The 22,751-nt window shown below is 41.8% G+C and overlaps 1 protein-coding gene across 9 annotated transcripts in view; it reads right to left on the reverse strand.

The window, feature by feature from the left end:
• RIC1 (RIC1 homolog, RAB6A GEF complex partner 1) overlaps positions 1 to 22,751 on the reverse strand; it is a 135,918-nt gene that overhangs the window by 29,241 nt on the left and 83,926 nt on the right. For all 9 annotated transcript variants that reach the window (XR_010322868.1, XR_010322867.1, XM_064290534.1 and 6 more), the window contains 8 exons: positions 21,540 to 21,629; positions 20,543 to 20,703; positions 19,478 to 19,616; positions 16,194 to 16,310; positions 15,032 to 15,760; positions 13,068 to 13,226; positions 12,843 to 12,979; positions 10,821 to 11,107 (listed from right to left, as the gene is read on the reverse strand). Coding sequence is in view for 7 of the 9 variants with exons in the window: in XM_064290534.1 (XP_064146604.1) it covers positions 10,821 to 11,107; positions 12,843 to 12,979; positions 13,068 to 13,226; positions 15,032 to 15,760; positions 16,194 to 16,310; positions 19,478 to 19,616; positions 20,543 to 20,703; positions 21,540 to 21,629 (1,819 nt within the window). In the remaining 2 variants the exon portion in view is untranslated. The remainder of the gene's footprint in view (positions 1 to 10,820; positions 11,108 to 12,842; positions 12,980 to 13,067; positions 13,227 to 15,031; positions 15,761 to 16,193; positions 16,311 to 19,477; positions 19,617 to 20,542; positions 20,704 to 21,539; positions 21,630 to 22,751) is intronic.

Raw genomic sequence — 22,751 nt, forward strand, 5'->3', positions numbered from 1 at the left:
CATAAAAAATGGGGAGAGAAATTCAAGACGCATGCATTGCCATTTCCAATTCAGTTCTTTCAGCCTCTCCCCACAAAGCACTGACAGTTGAAAGCTGCATCATCCATCCATAAACCAGGGAGGAGTGAGGACAACAAAACAGACTGACCAAATACTGCCTGCTACCTTCTATCATCTTCTGTCTTACTAGAATGAGGCAACCTTACTCTGTTGACCTCTTAAGTATCGACCTTGGTTTTTAAGATGATAAGAACTTTCCATGTATCATACTAAAAGGATTTTGTTTATATTTTCATCAATAGTATTAATTAGTGGGAGGCAGGGCCAAGACGGCAGAACAGCCAGAGGCTTCCGGCAATCCCTCTTACAACAAAGACCCGAAAAAATTAATGAAACAATTATATTTATGACATCAGTGAACATCAATGGAAAAGAAAACAAACTGAGTGGCACGGGGAGGGAAAGATGGTCCAGAAGCGGAGTCACTGGACCTGAATCACCGGGATCCCTCAGGCACCATTCCTGGGAGCAGCCGTGGCAGGCTGGTGGTAGCATTCGGCCGCAGTTTCCTCAGGGAGAAAGCCAGCCGCACAGCCTACTCACACCTCCGGAACCAGAGAAGAATGGCAGTCTCGGCAAGAGCTAAGTACTTGCGTATATTTTACTGCACCCCCCGTGCCCAAGCTGATTTCAGTGGCTGTCAATTTCCCTGGGCCTGAGATAGGCTCTGCTGAGTGCTCTGAGCCATTCTCCTGGCCTTAGAGAAGGAATAAATTCACAATTGGGGTAAAAGAAAATTTTCCAGCTTCACTAACTTGGGGAGCTCAGGACAGAAGCAGCTCCTGTCCAGGCATAAACGGTCCATGGACTTTGAATACCTTTCCCCTCTGCATGTACCTGTGTGGGCCTATTTCAGGAGATCAGGCCCTTGTTGGCTGACTGCAAATGTTTCAGCTGTGTGGTGGAAAGGTGGGTGTTTGATGCTTGACACTGCTTTGCCTATTAAACAGGGTCCTCACCTACCCACATCAGGGTCCTAAAGACTGGTGGCTCCACTCAGGTCACCCAGCCACCTATGACAAGGTCCAAGGATAACTGGTACCTCCCAGTCCTTAAAACCAAAGGCACTGGGTGCCCATGGTCCGATGGAGAACCCACCAACCGGTATGCTCAAGGGAACAGGGACGCGCTTTCCTCAGACACTTAGAGGACAGTTGCCAGCCCCCTGCCTTTTTCAGAGCGTGACCCCCTGCTGCAACTAGATACTGGTACCTACACCAATCACTCCTGCCACTCTAGGACTGTAGGACAGAACCTGTAGCACACACTTGATGACCGGTTACCTGGACACCTGAGCTGAATCCATACAACAAAAGTGAATGGACTCCTAGGCTGATATAACTGAGAACAGCTCTAGCCATCTGGTGACAGGAAGTCAGAGCGTCAAAGGTGAAAATAAACAAGGTAGCTCACTCAAGCAACCCATTTGGGCAAATCAAAACAAAACAAAGCAAGAAGCTAGGCTACCGTAAGCAAACTAATACAATAACTTATAGATGGCTCAGAGACAAAAGTCAATATCAAATCACATAAAGAAGCAGACCATGATCACTTCAACAAGCTCTCAAAACAAAGAATCAAAGGATCTTCTGGCTGAAGGTGCCTTCCTGGCATTACCTAATGCAAAATACAAAAGACTAATATAAAGAGCCCTTCAAGACATCAGAAACAAGATTAGGAAGGAAATCGGCAATATGCAGAACAAGCCAAGGAATACACAGATAAAGCAGTCGAAGAAATTAAAAAGGTTATTCAAAAACATAATGAAAAACTTAATAAGCTGCAAGAATCCATAGACTACAGCAATCAGAAATTCAGAAGATTAACGATAAAAGTACAGAATTAAACAACTCCATACAAAGTCAGAGGAGCAAAACTGAGCAAGTGGAAGGCAGAATTGGTGAGGCTGAAGATAAAGCACTTGGCGCCAATTTATTTAAAGAAAAATCAAATCAAATAATTAAAAAAATGAAGAAACCTTAAAAATCACGTGGGACTCTATCAAGAGAAATAACCTACAAATGATTGGAGTATGAGAACTGGGAGGGATAACAGAAAATACAGAGAGAATTGTTGAAGATTTGTTGGCAGAAAACTTCCCTGATGTCATGAAAGATGAGAAGACATCTATCCGAGATGCTCACTTAACTCCACATAAGGCAGATCTTAAAAGAAAGTCACCAAACATATTGTAATCAAACTTGCCAAAACCAAAGATAAACAGAATTTTAAGAGCAGCTAGGGATAAACGAAAAGTCACCTACGAAGGAGAGTCAATAAGAATAAGCTTGGACTACTTGGCAGAAACCATGAAGGCAAGAAGGCAATGGGATGACTTATATAAGAAATTGAAGGAAAAAAATTGCCAGCCAAGAATCATATATCCAGCAAAACTGTCTCTCAAATATGAAGGTGAAATTAGGACATTTCCAGATAAACAGAAGTTTAGGGAATTCATAAAAACCAAACCAAAACTATAAGAAATACTAAAGGGAGTTCTTTGGTTAGAAAATCAATAATACCAGGTATCAACCCAAGACTAGAACACTGGACAGAGAAATCAGGTGCCAACCCAGATAGAGAAATCACAAAAATAAATCAAGACAAAAAAACGCTCAAAACAGGGAAACAGCAATGTTATTATGTAAAAGAAGGCAACATTAAAACAATAAAGTAGGACTAAGAAAAGCAGTCAAAGATCTTTCATATGGAGGGGAAGACAAGGCAATATAAAGAAATAAAAGTTAGGTTTAAACCTAGAAAAATAGGGGTAAATATTAAGGTAACCACAAAGGAGACTAACAATCCTACTCATGAAAAAGAACACAAGACAAAATAGTGACTCAGCAGAAACAAAATAAACAACAACGAATAAGAGGAAAAGACAATATATAAACTACTCAGCACAAAAAAATGAAGTAGGAAAAAGAAACTGTCAACAACACACACAAAAAAAGACATGAAAATGACGGCACTAAACTCATACATATCCATAGATACACTGAATTTAAATGGACTAAATGCACCAATAAAGAGACAGAGAGTGGCAGAATGGATAAAAAAACACGATCCGTCTATATGCTACCTATAAGAGACACACCTTAGACTTAGGGATACAAAGAAACTAAAACTCAAAGGATGGAAAAAAATACATCAAGCAAACAACAATCAAAAAAGAGCAGGAGTGGCAGTATTAATTTCTGACAAAATAGACTTTAAAGTTAAATCTACCACAAAGGACAAGGAAGGACACTATATAATAATTAAAGGGACAACAAACCAGGAGGATATAACCATATTAAATATTTATTCACCCAGTGACAGGGCTGCAAGATACATAAACCCTATCAGCATTGAAAAGTGAGATAGACAGCTCCACGATTATAGTAGAAGACTTCAACGCACCACTTTCAGTGAAGGACAAGCATCCAGAAAGAAGCTCAAAAAAGACACGGAAGATCTAAATGCCACAATCAACCAACTTGACCTCATAGATATGTACAGAACACTCCACCCAACAGCAGCCAAGTATACTTTCTTTTCTAGTGTACATGGAACATTCTCTAGAATAGACCACATATTAGATCATAAAGCAAGACTTAGCAGAATCCAAAACATCAAAATATTACAAAACATCTTCTCTGACCATAAGGCCATAAAAGTAGAAATCAGTAACATCAATAACAGAAAAAGCAGTGAAAAGAAATCAAACACTTGGAAACTGAACAATACCCTGCTGAAAAACAACTGGGTTGCAGAATGCACTAAGGATGGAATAAAGAAGTTCATAGAATCCAATGAGAATGAAAACACTTCATATCCGAACCTCTGGGACACAGCAAAAGTGCTGAGGTCAAATTATAGCAATAAATGCATATATACAAAAAGGAGAAAGGGCCAAAATCAAAGAATTACCCATGCAACTTGAACAAACAGAAAGAGAGCAATAGAAGAAACCCTCAGGCACCAGAAGAAATACTAAAAATTAGAGCAGAATTAAATGAAATAGAAAACAGAAAAACAACTGAGAGTTAACAAGACTGAAAGCTGGCTTTTTGAAAAAATTAACAAAATTGATAAACCACTGGCTAAACTAACAAAAGAAAAACAAGAGAGGAAGCAAATAACCTGAATAAGAAACGAGATGGGCGATATCACAACAGACCCAAATGAAATTAAAAGAATCCCATCAGATTACTACGAAAAATTGTACTGTAACAAATTTGAAAACCTACAAGAAATGGATGAATTCCTAGAAACACACTACCTACCTAAACTAACATAAACAGAGGTAGAAAAACTAAATAAACCCTAACAAAAGGATAGATTGAAAAGGTCATCAAAAAACTCCCAACAAAAAAAAGCCCTGGCCTGACAGCTTCACTGCAGAGTTCTACCAAACTGTGAGAGGAGAGTTAACACCACTACTACTAAAGGTATTTTACAGCATAGAAAAGGACGAAATACTACCAAACTCATTCTATGAAGCCACCATATCCCTGATACCAAAATCAGGTAGACACCACAAAAAAAGAAAATTACAGACTTATATCCCTCATGAACTTAGGTGCAAAAATCCTCTACAAAATTCTAGCCAAGAGAATTCAACAACGTATCAAAAAAATAATTCGCCAAGACCAAGTAGGATTCATACCAGGTATGGAGGGATGGTTCGACATTAGAAAAACAATTAATGCACTCCATCATATAAATAAAAGATAAGAACCATATGATCTTATCAATTGATGCAGAAAAGGCATTTGACAAAGTCCAACACCCATTCATGATAAAAACTCTCAGCAAAATAGGAATAAAAGGCAAATTCCTCAACATAATAAAGGGCATTTACACACAGCCAACAGCCGACATCATCCTAAACGGACAGAGCCTGAAAGCATTCCCCTTGAGCCTGGGAACCAGACAAAAAAAAAAAAGGATGCCCTTTATCACCACTCTTATTCAACATTGTGCTGGAGGTCCTAGCCAGAGCAATTAGGCTACATCAAGAAATAAAGGGCATCCAGATTGGTATGGAAGAAGTAAAAGTATCTCTATTTGCAGATGACATGTTCTTATACACAGAAAACATGATCTTACATAGAGTATCAGGATACATGATAAACATACAAAAATCAGTTGGATTCCTCTACACCAACAAAAAGAATGTCGAAGAGGAAATCACCAAATTAATATCATCTGCAGTAGCACCCAAGAAAATAAAATACTTAGGAATAAATCTTACCACAGATGTAAAAGACGTATACAAAGAAAACTACAAGACACTACTGCAAGAAACCAAAAAAGACCTAGGTAAGTGGAAAAACATACCTTGCTCATGGATGTGGTTGTTGTCAGGTGCCATCGAGTCGCTTCCGACTCATAGGAACCCTGTTTACAACAGAACAAAACACTGCCTGGTCCTGAGCTATCCTTACAATTGTTATGCTTGAGCTCATTGTTGCAGCCACTGTGTCAATCCACCTTGTTAAGGGTCTTCCTCTTTTCTGCTGACCCTGTACTCACTCTGCCAAGCATGATGTCGTTCTCCAGGGACTGATCCCTCCTGACAACATGTCCAAAGTATGTAAGATGCAGTCTCGCCATCCTTGCCTCTAAGGAGCATTCTGGCTGTACTTCTTCTAAGACAGATTTGTTTGTTCTTTTGACAGTCCATGGTATATTCAATACTCTTTGCCAACATCACAATTCAAAGGTGTCAATTCTTCTTCAGTCTTCCTTATTCATTATCCAGCTTTCACATGCATATGATGCGATTGAAAATACCATGACTTGGGTCAGGCCCATCTTAGTCTTCAGGGTGACATCTTTGCTCTTCAACACTTTAAAGAGGTCCTTTGCAGCAGACTTACCCAATGCAATGTGTCTTTTGATTTCTTGACGGCTGCTTCCATGGCTGCTGATTGTGGATCCAAGGAAAATGAAATCCTTGACAACATCAATCTTTTCTCCGCTTATCATGATGTTGCTCATTGGTCCAGTTGTGAGGATTTTTGTTTTCTTTATGTTGAGGTGCAATCCATACTGAAGGCTCTGGTCTTTGATCTTCATTAGTAAGTGCTTCAAGTCCTCTTCACTTTCAGCAAGCAAGGTTGTGTCACCTGCATAATGCAGGTTATTAATGAGTCTTCCTCCAATCCTGACGCCCCGTTCTTCTTCATATAGTCCAGCTTCTTGGATTGTTTGCTCAGCATACAGATTAAATAGGTATGGTGAAAGAACACAACCCTGACGCACACCTTTCCTGACTTTAAACCAATCAGTATCCCCTTGTTCTGTCCGAACAACCGCCGCTTGATCTATGTAAAGGTTCCTCATGAGCACAATTAAGTGTTCTGGAATTCCCATTCTTCGCAATGTTATCCATAGTTTGTTATGATCCACACAGTCGAATGCCTTTGGATAGTCAATAAAACACAGGTAAACATCCTTCTGGTATTCTCTGCTTTCAGCCAGGATCCATCTGACGTCAACAATGGTATCCCTGGTTCCACTTCCTCTTCTGAAACCGGCCTGGATTTCTGGCAGTTCATTGTCGACGTACTGCTGCAGCCGCTTTTGAATGATCTTCAGCAAAATTTTGCTTGCATGTGATATTAATGATATTGTTCTGTAATTTCCATATTCGGTTGGATCACCTTTCTTGGGAATAGGCATAAATATGGATCACTTCCAGTCAGTTGGCCAGGAAGCTGTCTTCCATTATTTCTTGGCATAGACGAGTGAGCACCTCCAGCGCTGCATCTGTTTGTTGAAATATCTCAACTGATGATATCCCATCAATTCCTGGAGCCTTGTTTTTTTGCCAATGCCTTCAGAGCAGCTTGGACTTCTTCCTTCAGTACCACTGGTTCCTGATCATATGCCACCTCTTGAAATGGTTGAGCATCGACTAATTCTTTTTGGTATAATGACTCTGCATTCCTTCCATCTTCTTTTGATGCTTCCTGTGTCATTTAGTATTTTCCTCATAGAATCCTTCACTATTGCAACTCGAGGCTTGAATTTTTTCTTCAGTTCTTTCAGTTTAAGAAACACTGAGCGTGTTCTTCCCTTTTGGTTTTCCATCTTCAGCTCTTTGCATGTCATTATAATACTTTATCTTCTCGAGATGCCCTTAGAAATCTTCTGTTCAGTTCTCTTATTTCATCAAATTCTTCCTTTTGCTTTAGGTGTTCGACATTCGAAAGCAAGTTTCAGAATTTCCTCTGACATCCATCTTGGTCTTTTCCTTTTTTCCTGTCTTTTCAATGACCTCTTGCTTTCTTCATGTATGATGATGTCCTTCCATAGCTCATCTGGTCTTCGGTCACTAGTGTTCAATGTGTCAAATCTATTCTTCAGATGGTCTCTAAATTCAGGTGGGATATACTCAAGGTCGTATTTTGGCTCTCGTGGACTTGCTCTGATTTTCTTCAGTTTCAGCTTGAACTTGCATATGAGTAATGGATGGTCTGTTCCACAGTCGGCCCCTGGCCTTGTTCTGACTGACGATATAGAGCTTTTCCATCATCACTTTTCAAAGATGTAGTCAATTTGATTTCTGTGTGTTACATCAGGCAAGGTCCATGTGTACATTCGCCGTTTATGTTGGTGAAAAAAGGTATTTGCAATGAAGAAGTCGTTGGTCTTGCAAAATTCTATCATTCAACCTCTGGCATTGTTTCTATCACCAAGGCCATATTTTCCAACTACTGATCCTTTTTCTTAGGTTTCAACTTTCGCGTTCCAATCACCAGTAATTATCAACGCATCTTGATTGCATGTTCGATCAATTTCAGACTGCAGCAGCTGATAAAAATCTTCTATTTCTTCATCTGTGGCCCTAGCGGTTGGTGGTGGTGCTCATGGATAGGAAGCGTAACATTGTAAAAATGTCTATTCTACCAAAAGCGATCTATAGATAAAATCCAATTCTGATCCAAATTCCAACAACATTTTTTAATGAGATGGAGAAACAAATCACCAACTTCCTATGGCAGGGAAAGAGGCCCCAGATAAGTAAAGCATTACTGGAAAAGAAGAACAAAGTGGGAGGCCTTACTCTACCTGATTTTAGAACCTATTATACCACCACAGTAGTCAAAACAGCCTGGTACTGGTACAACAACAGATACATAGACCAATGGAATAGAATTGAGAATCCAGACATAAATCCATCCACATATGAGCAGCTGATATTTGACAAAGGCCCAAAGTCAGTTAAACGGGGAAAAAGCAGTCTGTTTAACAAACAGTGCTGGCATAACTGGATATCCATCTGCAAAAAAATGAAGTAAGACCCATACCTCACATCACACACAAAAACTAATTCAAAATGGATCGAAGACCTAAATATAAAATTTAAGATGATAAAGATCATGAAACAAAAAATAGGGACAATGCTAGGAGCCCTAATACATGGCATAAACAGTATACAAAACATTACTAACAATGCAGAAGAGAAACTAGGTAAGTGGGAGCTCCTAAAAATCAAACACCTACGCCCACCCAAAGACTTTGCCAAAAGAGTAAAAACATCACCTACAGACCGGGAAAGTTTTTAGCTATGACATTTCCGATCAGCGTCTGATCTCTAAAATCTATGTGATAGTGCAAAAGCTCAACTACAAAAAGACAAATAACCCAATTAAAAAACAGGTGAAGAATATGAACAGGCACTTCACTAAAGATGACATTCAGGTAGCTAACAGATACATGAGGAAATGCTCACGATCATTAGCCATTAGAGAAATGCAGATCAAAACTACAATGAGATTCCATCTCACGCCAACAAGGCTGGCATTAATCCAGAAAACACGAAATAATAAATGTTGGAGAGATTATGGAGAGACTGGAACACTTATGCAGTGCTGGTGGGATGTAAAATGGTACAACCACTTTGGAAATCGATTTAGTGCTTCTTTAAAAAACTAGAAATAGAACTACCATATGATCCAGCAATCCTACTCCTTGGAATAAATCCTAGAGAAATAAGAGCCTTTACGTGAACAGGTTTATGCACACCCATTACAATAGCAAAAAGATGGAAGCAACCAAGGTGCCCATCAACAGATGAATAGATAAATTATGGTATATTCACACAATGGAATACTATGCATCAATAAAGAACAATGATAAATCTGTGAAACAATTCATAACATGGAGGAATCTGGAAGACATTATGCTGAGTGAAATTAGTCAGTTGCAAAAGGACAAATATTGTATGAGACCAGTAGTATAAGAACTCAAGAAATAGTTTAAACAGAGAAGAAAATATTCTTTGATGGTTATGAGAGTGGGGAGGCACAGAGGGAAGGGGGTTTTGACTAATTAGATAGTAGATAAGAAGTATTTTAGGTGAAGGGGAAGACAACACACAATACAGCAGAGGTCAGCACAACTGGACTAAACCAGAAGTAAAGAAGTTTCCTGAACAAACCGTACGCTTTGAAGGCCAGTGTAGCAGGGGCAGGGGTTTGGGGACCATGGTTTCAGGGGACATCTAAGTCAACTGGCATAATAAAATCTATTAAGAAAACATTCTGCATCCCACTTTGGAGACTGGCGTCTGGGGTCTTAAACGCTAGCAAGTGGTCATCTAAGAGGCATCGATTGGTCTCAACCCACCTGGGGTAAAGGAGAATGAAGTACACCAAAGACACAAGGTAATTATGAGCCCAGGAGACAGAAAAGGCCACATAAACCAGAGACAACATTAGCCTGAGTCCATAAGAACTAGATGGTTCCTGGCTACAACTGATAACTGCCCTGACAGGGAACACAACAGAGAACCCCTGAGGGAGCAGGAGAGCAGTGGGATGCAGACCCCAAATTCTCGTAAAAAAACCAGACTTGATGGTCTGAGACTGGAAGGACCCTGGGGGTCACGGTCCCCAGAATTTCTGTTGGCCCAAGACAGAAACCATTCCTGAGGCCAACTGTTCAGACAGGGCCTGTACTGGACTATGGGATAGAAAATGATACTGTTGAAGAGTGAGCTTCTTGGATCAAGGAGACACATGAGACTATATGGGTATCTTCTGTCTGGAGGGGAGATAAGAGGGTGGAGGGGGTCAGAAGGTGGCCGAGTGGACATGAAGAGAGAGTGTGGAGGGAAGGAGTGTCCTGTCTCATTAGGGGGAGAACTAGAGATATATAAAAAAAAAATAGAGATATATAGCAAGGTATGTATCAATTTTTATATGAGTCTGATTTGATTTGTAAACTTTCACTTAAAGCACAATAAAAAAAAATGCACTCTTCTGAAAAAGACTTGAATTACAAAACTTAATTTTTCTTTCAACAAAACATGCAGCTTGACATTGTCCTCTGCTAGCTTAGAAGACGGCCTAAGCTCATAAAGATGCATTCTTACTACTCCCTTGGAATGAGTCCTTTCGGTAAATAAGTCACAATCGAGCTTATTTTGAGATCTATAGCTAACTAACTGGTTCCAAGATTCTTTTCCTCACTAATGTAAGTGTGGCAGCCAGTTCACAATTAGTTGATAATTTGAGATAAGAGTGGTTGGGTTTATGAGTTAGACTTCAAGGTCACAAGACTTAGAGACATAGGTTCTACTTCATTTTACATCCTTCGTCAAACGGTGGATGTTCCAGCTGATGTACAAAAAGCTGGCTTTTATTCTCTCCTGAGTTTGGAATGAAAAGACTTTCTTTTGAATATCAACTAAGAGCAAAATGTTTAAATGCTTGGAGTAAAACACAATTCTTGTACAACCAACATGGATTCTCCGTTACCTGGTCGGTACTTTCCGTTCTTGAAGGGAGAGCTGATGGAAGAGGCGGGGATGATGGGCAGTGGCCACAGGAAATCTTTGTGGAGTCTCTTCAGGGCTATCACGAAGTTGTCCACCCGGGCCGCCCGGGTCCGTTCCTTGCACAGCCAACTAATCAGCTCAAAGCCCAGCTGGGCGGCAAAGCAGCCAAGGTCCTTGAGCCGCACTTCTTCCAGGAGGCGCCGCGCATGTCTCCAGAGCATCACGTCAATGTACATGTTCTCAGCACAGTCGCTGTCTCTGCTCCACCTATAGCGGGGGCACAGAAAAGCTGCAGGGCACTCCTGCCTGCAGGGCTTCACAACGGTTATACAGCAGCACTGCAAAAGCTGGCAAGGAGGCGAGAGATCAAGACCTAATTGACTGAGGAGAAAGGCAAGGACCAGGGCTCCTCCCCTTGTGCAACCCACACCCTGAGGAACACTGCCTGGAGCACAGCAGTCTGCTCTCAAAGCCCATGTGTAGAATGAGTGTGTGGAGCAGGGAAAAAGAGAGGACAAAGATGCTAGGCCTGTGAAGAGGGTGGTGACTGGCTGAAGGAAAAAAAGGAGCAAATAAATGTTGTATTTCAAAAGTGGGAAGGAGATCAGATCAAAGACGCTAAGGGCAGAGAAGCTAAGTGAAATGAAATCTCTCAATGTGAGTTATGGTGGAGATCCATGAAAATAAAGCTGATTTTTAAAAACCAATGGCTTGACTAATCATAGTTTATGGTTCCTTCCTCAGAGGAGCTGGTGTGGTGTGACGGCATAGCATGTGCCTTCGGGCGGGGGCAGGAGAGGCCAGTGGTAGAGCCTCTCTCTGGAGCAGAACTGCCTCATCCACACCTTTGTGTTTCTGCGCCTGTTTCTTTACCTGCTCAATGTGCCTGCCTCAGACGGCTGTGAGAGGATTAAATGAGCTCATATATGCAAATGCTTAGAGCAGTGCCTGCAGAGTGAGAGTTCGGTATGTATCGGCCAGTATTTCAGCTCGGGGAAGGCTGAGGTGCTACTGTTTACCTGGCAGTTGTTCACAGCCTTCCATGGTTGCATCTGACTTGCATATGGCTCATGATCGTGTGTGTGTGTTTGTGTGTGTGTTTTGGGGGAGTGATGGTGGTGGTGATAGTGCTGGAGGAGGGTCAATGGCCAGTGACAGAGAAAGCAGTGAAGTATCACAATAAAAAATGTCGAACAAGCTCTTGCTGTGTGCCAGGTACTGTAGTGAGAATACAAACAGAATAGTAAAAAAAGAAGTAAGCCAAAACCTGTTGCTGTCGAGTCGATTCCGACTCATAGCGACCCTACGGAACACAGCAGAACTGCCCCACTGGGTTTCCAAGGAACGGCTGGTGGATTTGAACGGCCGACCTTTTGGTTATGAGCCGTAGCGCTTAAACACTGTGCCACCATGGCTCCAAAAAAAAAAAAAAGGACTGGGGAGCAAAAAAATAAGGGTCAAGAACATGTAACAACAAAGGCAGGAATACAAGGAGCTCACAGACCAGAAGAAATTCTTAACAATTTTGTAATACTGAGCTTGAGTTCAGTCACGCCTTAGGGAACAGAACCCAATCTACGGGTGCTATAGGTCTCCAGGATACACTTCCTCCTCTCGGCTCTCCCGCCACATAATGACTCCTCCAATCAAGAGAGTCACAGGACAGTCAAGCACGAGTGTGAAAGTTGTTTCATGTCAAGAGGCAGAGTTGGGAAGAAGGATAAAACTACTGTGCCTCGTGGATTAACTGCAGGTTCCTGATCTTTCTTTTTATTCTGATCCTACTATAAGAAGTAATTTAAAGTTAACTGTTGTGAAAACGGGATATACCAAGCCATATTCCAGTGTCTGGGGCAAAAGTCTACACAGAGGATAGAAGTGAACTTTGGAAAAGGGAAAAAGGAATTGCAACCGGATCAAACAGTTGTTTCCATGAGAGCTGACTTTATAAACACGTGTCTCAGAGTGCCCTAAGAGCAGCAATGCAGTTTTCTTCTTTTACCTTTTACCAGAAGGACCAGTTGGCATGCTTAGTGTTTTCTGTAAGCTGAATTTACTTGCAGGAACATTCTCAGCTGACTGGGATAAACTGATGCTTCGATTCCTGAAGAACTCAAATCCACCACTTGAACTGGGTTCCTGTGATGACATACAACATGTGGTGCAGTTAAACACCGATGCCATGTAGGCATATGGCCCAGAGAAGCTGGACAGTTGTGCAACCCACCTGAACTGTGGGTGTGGATGGAGGGGTCTCTGATTCTCCAGAGCCAATGGCTTTAAGAAACCGAATCATGTGTCGGCAGAGGTCCCACTTGCCTTGTTCCAGTGCCGTGTTGAACAGTAGGGTGGCATGTTGCCTACTCACGGCTGGGACTTCCATATTCTACAAAAACAACCAAAGAAGACGGCATTCCTTTTAGACTGCATGTGATCTGGGACGAAATAAGCAATTCTTTCTCTCTCCTGTGCCCTAGAGAAGGAATCAGCAGCTACGACACTGTAGGAGTTAGTTAAGATTAGCAGTACGATTAAAAGAAACATGAAAACAGCACCATGCGAGGGAGAGGAGGGAGGTGCTCTGCGGGTGTAATACAGACTATGTATGAGCTAGAGGGCTCCCACTATGTACCACACACTGTGTTAAGTGCCTTACACACATCATTTCATTTAATTCTCACAACAGCTGTACAACAGGTATATTATTCACACAAAGAAACCAAAGGTAAGTAACTTGTTGAAGGTCAGCAGAAAAGTAACACTGTAAATCTGGGCTGGTCTGACTCCAGAAGCTGACGTTCTGTCTCTTGGGACAGAGTTCCCTGAGGGTGTGACCAGAAGATACGTGCCTTCTGCCCTAGGGGGGAACTGCTGTACATTCAGCATCAGCAGTAATTTCTCCACAAATCCAGCCTTTCTGCCTGTGCTGTGCTTCACGGGAGGTGCCATGTAGGTTAAGTTTAATTGTATCTATTACCTGAAGAGTCCCTGGGGCGGATTATCCAATAAGCAAGGTAAACATTGTGCTTACCTTGCTTACCAGATCATCTGTTGTGAACAATTTCATATCTTTTTCACATCAAAGATTCTGCTTCCAGGTGTGGCTGGCATCTGTCTCTCTCCCAACCCTACAGCACCTTGCTACAGAATCCAAGCTTCTTTTCCAATTGACAATCCCTGACTGGGACAGATGACCTAATAAGCACGGTAAGCACGGGTTTGCCTGTGAAACCCATGTGAGATTGTTCACTATAGATTAGTAAGTAAGCACAAGTTAAGCCCATGCTTACCTGCTTATTGGATAATCCACTCCTAGATAGTCCATAGTGACTTAGTAAATGTGCTAGAGAAAAAGCTTCCATTGGAAAGGAGATGACTGAAAGTGTAGGAAGGACCCTACAATACAGCAGCTGAATTTATTTTAATTCTATTTTTATAATTCTCGTGGCTTTTCTTTAAAGCCAGCCAAAGAAATCACAGAATCTTCCCACCATCCAGCTTCTGGCTGAGTATCTCCTCTGGTTTCAATCAGTTCTCCTGAAGCAAAGAGGCTGACAGGAATTTGCTTCAGGCAGTTTCAAGCTGTGCAGTAAATCAGGTTTATGACTAGCTTCCGATATCACCGCAGACAACTCTGCATTAATGTAAAAGAACCATTAAGGGTAGCCTGTCAAATCTGTGTTAGACTGATACAGAAGCAGCAAATGATCAAGCCCTTTTGTCAAATATATAATGAAACAAATTTTCAGGCATCGGAAAGAATCATTATTTTGAGGGAAAACATGCTAATGAGGGTCACCCTGTCCTAAACCTTCTCTTGCTGAGGACCCCTGCTCTCATCAGGGTCCCCCCGGCCCCAGCAATTCCATACTACACCAAAACACATCCAGTATTGGGGGGAGCTCAGACAGACCCATTAATACGCAAAGTAATGCCCTTCTTCCCGCCTGGAACTCATTCATCTGTTTTAGGTCTATCAAGGGAGAAACAGGACAAAAGCCCCGCAGTGTTAATTATTCGTGACATTCAAAGGAATCCTCCACCAACACTGGACAAGACTGAGGTCTTCGAAAGGAAGGCAAGTGCTGCACACTGAGCAGAAAGCTCCATAAACTCAACCCAGGGCCGACACAGGACACTTTCAGTTCAAGCTCATTAATTCTCACCCTTCTCCAAGAAGACAACTGTTACCTGTAAGATAATAAGATAAGAGGCAGCTGTGTCCAAATCCTGAGCCATCAAACATTCCTCAAACAAGTCCTTAGGATTTCCAACGGCTGCAAAAAGGTAGTTCCACAGGGCATACTCAGTCTTCCTGGCACAGTGAACGACCGTCTGCAGGAAGAGGGGGAACTCGGTGATGAACTTGGCCACCGTGGGCAGCAGAGGGTCGGGAATGGGCTCCCGTGAGGTAGCTTCTTCTTCCAGCACTTCATGCAGCATGAGCTCCAGCACGTGCGGGAAGTAAGGGAGCGCGGCGCACGACTGGGCCAGCAGCAGGGCCTGCTCCCCGAGGTTCCTGACCAGCAGCTGGCGCAGAATGTGGTGGAGGTAGATCTGCGAGGTTCTCTCCACGACACAGAAGGGGAACAGCCCCTCCAGCTGCTCCCGAGCACTGCTCCGAGCGCACAGAGAGTCGTAGAGCAAAGTGTCGTTGACAGCACCGAGGACCAATGCGTCTTCAAACAGGACAGCCAGGGGGTAAATGTTGATGTGGAAGGGCAGCATGATCCGCTGGGACAGGAAGGAATGGGGCTTGCGATGGTCCCGAGGGAAGAGCGGAAGCCAGACCTTCATGCCTGCGCCACCGCAGCTCAGCCACAGGGCCTCCAGGAGGTGGCGCTTTTGCTTATTTGCTCGGCAGGTGGTCCAGACGTTCTCCACAGACTGGGCCAGGACAACAGGGGGGCAGAAGGGCAGCTGGAGCATAGAGACAAGAGCCAGGTCACTGAGAGTTTCAGAATGACAGCACGGCAGCTTTGCAGGGAAAGCAGGGGGATCGAGGTAGAATTAGGGTCAATCACAGCACCCTGCCTTTCAAATACATACATACATTTAAATCTTATAAACAGAGAAAAAATAACTAATTCCACCACTCCATCCTTATTTTCCCAGTAGAATTAGCAAATACTGGTGCTTAGGCAGTGCCATCTGGAGTAAGGAGCATCTTACTACAATTGGGCCCTTATCCTTTACCCTTTGCAAATAGTTACTGTCATAGCCAGAGACTTAAGACTAATTTTGTCTACTTTCTCAGTCTCCAAATCACAAAATACAACACTCTCAAATTCTTCTACTGCTTCGTCGTGATCCCCTACCTCCCCAGTACTGTACATGGTCTACACCGACTCACAAGTTTCCTCTGGTTGGGGTTGCTCTCCTTCTCCCGGATTTGGGGGCCAGACCTGTCCCTCTGCATCATGATGAGCTGTCCTGCCAGATTGAGCATAATGCTCTCTGCATCCCGAGCCTGGGGGAAAGGGAAATCCCATTTATCCTCATTTACAGCGAAGTTGCCAGCATTTACCACTCAGTCCATAAGGTTTACAGGTTCAACAACCAACAATATTGAGGGTATACATTGTACATGGTATTCCATGAGGCTCTGTGGGAATACAAGGAGCTTTCCGTTCAGGGTGGAACAAAGCTTAACACATGATGCAATTAAAGAACAATGCAAGCGAATACAAAACTGAGGGCAGAGGTGAATTACACTGGAGACTTCAGAAGTTCAAACAAGTGAGAGCTGGCTGAAAGCTGGCCCAGCTAGACAAGGCTTAATGGGTGAGGTGGGACTCGAAGGATGAGCAAGCCAGAGATGGGTGGAAGGGAAAGGGCTGTGCTCTATGTGAAGAAAGCAGTGTGCAGGAAGACCTGGGGATGGGACAGAGCACTCCTATAGGGAAAGTGACAATAATCGGGTTACTCTAGGGATGGTGTGAGAACAAAGCTGGAGCGTATCAGACATTCAAGGAGGGCCTAGAAGGCAAGGGAAGAGAAGCAGAGGGAGTAAGCCACCACATCTGGTTCTGGAATAAGAGAGTTATTAAAAAAAAAACCCGAGTTATTCAGGACGGATAACTGGGGAGAGGCAATCATCCAGTCTGTTGCAGTACTACAGAAATGAAAGAAATAAGTCTTTTTATTATGGAAAATTTCCATCAAGTAACAAAGTAGAGAGCCTAGTAAGTAACAAAGTAGAGAGCCTAGTATGATGATTTTCCACTGAACTGTCACCCAGCTTAAACAATTATGCATATTAAAGTTTGAGAAGCACTGTTTTAAAGTGAAGCCCAGATATTAGGTTGCCTGCAAAGTGGAAGATTTTGATTAAAAAAAAAAAAAAAGAACTTACTGATATCCTAGACATGAAGGGTAGAAAAGAGTGGAATCAAGGATGATTTCAAGGTGTGGAATCTAGGTAAGGTGCTAGAGGAGTTAAGGTTATCATTGGTATCATAATGTACCGCATCTCATGAAATTTACAATTACTCCTTGGTGTCATCTCTCAGCCAATATTTAAATATCCCCAATTGTTTCAACAGTGCATTTTTATAGCTGGTTTGAATCTGGATCCAAAAGAGGTTAAAAAAAGTACCCACTGTAAATTTGGCTGTTCTGGCTCCTATGTCTCATTTAATCTATAAGGGTCTCCCCTCATTCTTCCCTCTGTGTCACTGACTTGATGTGGCTGTCCTATAGCAGGTCCCACATTCTGCTTCCTTGTGCTGTCAATTAGACAGGACTTCTATCCCTGTGTTTCCTGTGAATGGAAGATGACTCTAGAAGCCAGAGTCAATCCAGGTTCAATGCTTTTGGCAAGAATTCTTCACGTAAGGTTCCCGTTTCATCACTTTAGGAAGCACATACACTGGTTTTCCTGCTTTCAGTGATGGATCTATGGGCTTAGGAATGACAGCCTGAGCCCGTCATCTAATGGTTTCATCTGATGATGACCACGGCCTCCATCAGTTATTTCCTCAGGGGCTACAAAATGGTAATCCACTAATCCTCACATTCCTTCCACATTAGCTAGAATCCTTCTGTAAAACAGAACTTTCCCTTGTCAACCAGGATTGTCTGGTTCCCATGAAATAACTGTTTGCCGAGGAAATGGCAGCCACATTTTAAAGGTGAAAATAACAAGTTGCAAGTTTACCTAGAGAAGGGAGACCAAGTGGGTTAATGTCATATGAGAGATAGTTGAGAGATGGGAATATTTAGCATACAAAAGAGAAGACACAGAGGAGGAGATGCTGAGGAATGACAGCTGTCTGCAAACAGTTTAGAGCTCATCATGTGGGAGAGGAAGCAGAGAACCGGGATGCCAAACCCCAAAACTCATTGTTGCCGAGTCGATTCCAACTCCTAGTAACCCTTCAGGACAGGGCAGAACTGCCTCATAGTGTTTCCAAGGCTGTAAATCTTTACAGAAGCAGAGTGCCACATCTTTCTCCCAGGGAACAGCTGGTGGGTTCAAACCGCTGACCTTTGGTTAACAGCCAATCGCTTTAACTACTGCGCCACAAGGGCTCCTTTTGACAACTGGGATAGGCTGTTACAAATCAGATTACAGATCCATATAATAATAGCTTGTGACAAGTATGGCTGCAGTGGAAAAGGCTCTCTTACAAAGTCGTGAATTCCCCATAACTGAACAGTCTGGTGTATTGGTTTTCTAACTATTTTATGGAATGCTGAGTTCAAAAGAAGTGCCTCAACAGGAAGTAAAAGATAGACTAGACAGACAGGGTTGATTTTACAAACAAAATCTATACAGAATTTTCCTTTAAAAATAGGTTCCATGTAGACATGAAGTTTGGAAACCACTGGTATGGTGGCGACACCATACACCCAGTTACCTTACCCAGAAACTATGGGGTTATCCTCTCTCTCCCCAGTTACATAGTCATGGAGTCCCCTATATCCTATATTCACTCTACTTCTTTCCATCTTCCTTTTCACTGTCCATGTTCAGGCCACAAACATCATTCACCTTGATCACTACAACAGCCTGCCAGCTGCTCTCCATACACCCAGTTTTAGCCCAATCCATGTCATTTCCCTTTACAGTTAGCGTAAACTTTATAAAGCTTAGATCTAACAGTATCCAGTTTAAAATGCTGCTCTTAAAATAAAAGTCTAAATTTACCAATACAGCCTCTAAGACTCATTCCCTCTCTCACACTCTCATTCCGGCACTCTGAAATGCATGCAATTGTCTGAATGTGTCAAATGCTCTCTTATCTATGGGCCTTTGGCCCACTGCTCCCTCTGCCTGGAATTCCCCTCTTCATTTAGCCTCTACTCATTCTTCAGGTTTCTACTTAAATGGTACCGAAATCTCCTCTGTCTAGACTACTCCAGATATTTGTTATACATTCTCATAGTAACCTGTGCTACTTTTTGGTGCACACATCACAATTAGAATTAATTATGTATGCAATTATATGTTTAATGTCTGAGCAGAATCCATGACTGTTTTGTTTGTCACTATAACCAGGCATTTTTTTTACAAGGTATATATACTAGACATTAATATTTATTTGCTGAACAAACAAATAGCTCTTGATATCGGCTTAAAACACTAAAAACTGAGATTAAAAACTCCAAAGAGCTCTGATAATGGAATGGTACCTGCTGTGGCACTTTCAAGGTGATTCCGTTCTCCGTGCTCACTGATGTCAGAGTGACAGACACTACCAGGAACGGGTGAGGAATGTAGCGTGACATGGAGACCTCCTGAAGAACTTGAATACTGGCAGTAGTATTTGGACTGCAAAAACAAAAGAAACCCGCATACCTCAAAAACAGTGCCAACAAAGTGTCTCTCTTTCTCTCTTAGTAATAGCATTACCAGGTTTCACACTTACAGACAACCCAAATGCCATTCTATTGTCTTCTCCTCCCCCAAAATTCCTTCAAGTAGCAGACTGGTAAGGCCGGGGGAGAGGACGTATGGGGATGAGGGAGAAAGGGAACAAGATGAAAAGGGGGGCGGGGGAGCTAGGGAATAAGCTATAATGAAAGTATTTAACGGGGAAAAAAAAAAACCCAGTCGGTTGAGAAAGGAAGGAAGGAAGGGGTTTAACATTGAGGCTGGAAAGATTTCTTAATTTTTACCTTTACATTATTCCCTTAACCACTGTTTTACTTCAGCAAATACATACTTCATTGGCTGTTAAATAAATAAAGAACTGAGAACAAAATAAAACTCAAGAGTCGTGGTCGAAATGCTGCAAGCCAGCCAGAGGCCCAGAAGAACACAGGGCTCTTCCCTGACTACAGCCATCAGTCTCAAAGAGTGAGTGTGTGTGCTGATGACATGCTTCCTAAGGCCTTAAAGCTGTGGAACTCCTTAACAGTCCCCCAAGCGTCTGTAGCATGGTGACAGAAGGACTTATTTTCAAGGTTGTGGAAAAAAAAAAAAATTAGTATCTAAGGGCTTACCTCAACCCTATCTAGATTTTTTTCCCAAACAAGTTCAAGAAGATAAGCGGAAGAAGTTACTGTAGGCTATTTCTATTTTTTTGCAGCTAAAAAATGACCACTCTATTACTGTCACTGATTAAAACTCCTTGCCTTTCAGCTCCTGTGACAAAGGAAACCACCCACAGAGGTAGAATAACTGTTGTGAGAAAAGGAAATGGCAGTGGAAACATGGTAAACAGGCCGACAGTGACTGTCGCCTGCTACACTCACCCATCAGATTTTCTTTCAATACTGTAAAGGCATATTAAGCAGTCTGCTCGGAATACTATCACCATGTCCCGGAAGACACTCAGCAGTAATGTTTCTGCTTGTGCTTTGGTGACATGTGCAAATGCATTGTCCAGATTAGATGTTCGCAAGTATACTCTGAGCTGAAGAAAACAAAAAGAAAGAAGACTGTAAAAACAAAAAGACTACCATGGATGAATAAAAATACTTTCTACATGCTGCTTGTAATCGACTGACTTTTTTCAAGAGGAATTAAAAGACCCATCTGAGCTTTAGTAACAATTGGTAGTATTTTGGCAAGCTAGGCTCATTCTACAAATAACCAAAAGACAAAAAGGTCAAAACTGTGGACTGCACTATTAGGAAACATTCCTCTTAGACCTGAAATAAGGAGACCAGCAGTTTCTCAAAACAGAAACACAAAAATCAATAAACTAAGAAATCTAACTCTAAGAACAAAAAAAAAACAGCCATCCTTATATCATGAACTCTTCTATTTAAGTTCTTTTTTTTTAAATTGTTCAATTTTTATAGAGATTGTCTAACAGCTAAAATATTTAAAGAAAAAGTTATTTGAGAAGTTCTAATTATCACTTGGAAACCCTGGTGGTGCAGTGGTTAAGAGCTATAGCTGCCAACCAAAAGGTCAGCAGTTCAAATCTACCAGGTACTCCTTGGAAACCCTATGGGGTAGTTCTACTCTGTCCTATACGGTTGCCATGAGTTGGAATTGACTCAACGGCAACAGGTTTTTGGTTTAATTATCACTTAAAAAAATTTTTTTTAAATACATAAATTAAAAAAAAAAAAAACCAGTGGTAAGCTGAAATGAAAATCCCATTAGCTAGAAATCACCAAATTCTTGGTTTAAAAAAATGTTTTCAGTTTTCAATAGATTATTTTCATCTAAAACCAAATAGTGCTTAATATCTTTAAAATGTGAAAATGTGTTGTATTGGAGAAAAAAATTTTTTTTTACCTCTTCTTGATGGTCACTTATGTTGTAACACGCAAGGACGATAAAATCATTCCACCAGGCTAAGCCGCCTGTCACAATCATATTTTGTTCCTTAAAAGAATAAAAAGAAAATGACCTTTATTTACGCTATCAGAAATTACAAGGAAGTAATATGATTACAAAATATTCTTATTTTGAAAGCTCAAATTACTTCTGCTCCACACTCTCTCTCCCCAATCAAGTATTGCTCTAGGGCCTTTATTAATAATGATTCATATCCTATTTCAAAAAATAAACACTTCTATAAAGCAAAAAGTACATCATTTGAAATAACTAGGTGCCATACGGAAACCCTGGTGGCGTAGCGGTTAAGTGCTACCGCTGTGAAACAAAAGGTCAGCAGTTCGAATCTGCCAGGCACTTCTTGGAAACTCTACGGGGCAGTTATTACCAGCCCTGTAGGGTCGCTATGAGTTGGAATCGACTCGACAGCACTGGGCTGTTGGGCAGGTACCATATAGGAGCCCTGGTGCTGCAGTTGTTAAAGCACTCAGCTGCTAACCAAAAGGTCAGCAGTTCAAACCCACCAGCTCTTCTGTGGGAGAAAGATGTGGTAGTCTGCTTCCATGAAGATTTACAACCTTGGAAACCCTATGGGGCAGCTCTACTTTGCCCTATAGGGTTGCTATGAGTTGGAATTGACTTGACGGCGGTGGGTTTCGGTACCATATAACATTATTATTTCCACATCCAACAGAGCTAGGTTTAAATTCTGGCTTATCATCTATTAGCTGGGTGACTCTGAATCCTAGTTTCTCTTTTATAAAATAGTGAGTAACAATACTACCCTCACTGGTTTGTTATGAAGGTTAGTAATATATGCAAAACCATCTTAAAGTGCCTGGTATACAGCAGGCACCTACTAAATGTTAACTTCCTTCTCTTTCCCAAAATTGCAAAATCCAGCTGCATATATATGTATAATATCCATATATATGGAAACCCCCGTGGTGTAGCGGTTAAGAACTGCTAAGGTCTGCAGTTCAAATCCACCAGGCACTCCCTGGAAACCCTATGAGGCAGTTCTACTCTGTCTTATACGGTCGCTATGAGTTGGAATTGACTTGATGGCAACAACTTTGGTTTTTTTTTTTTTTTTTTGGTTATATATATGTACATACGTAACACACATGGGGAGGGAATGATCGCAAATTGTATAGAAATTTATTCTGA

Source organism: Loxodonta africana, chromosome 9 (genome assembly GCF_030014295.1).
Source record: "Loxodonta africana isolate mLoxAfr1 chromosome 9, mLoxAfr1.hap2, whole genome shotgun sequence".
Lineage (NCBI taxonomy): Eukaryota > Metazoa > Chordata > Mammalia > Proboscidea > Elephantidae > Loxodonta > Loxodonta africana.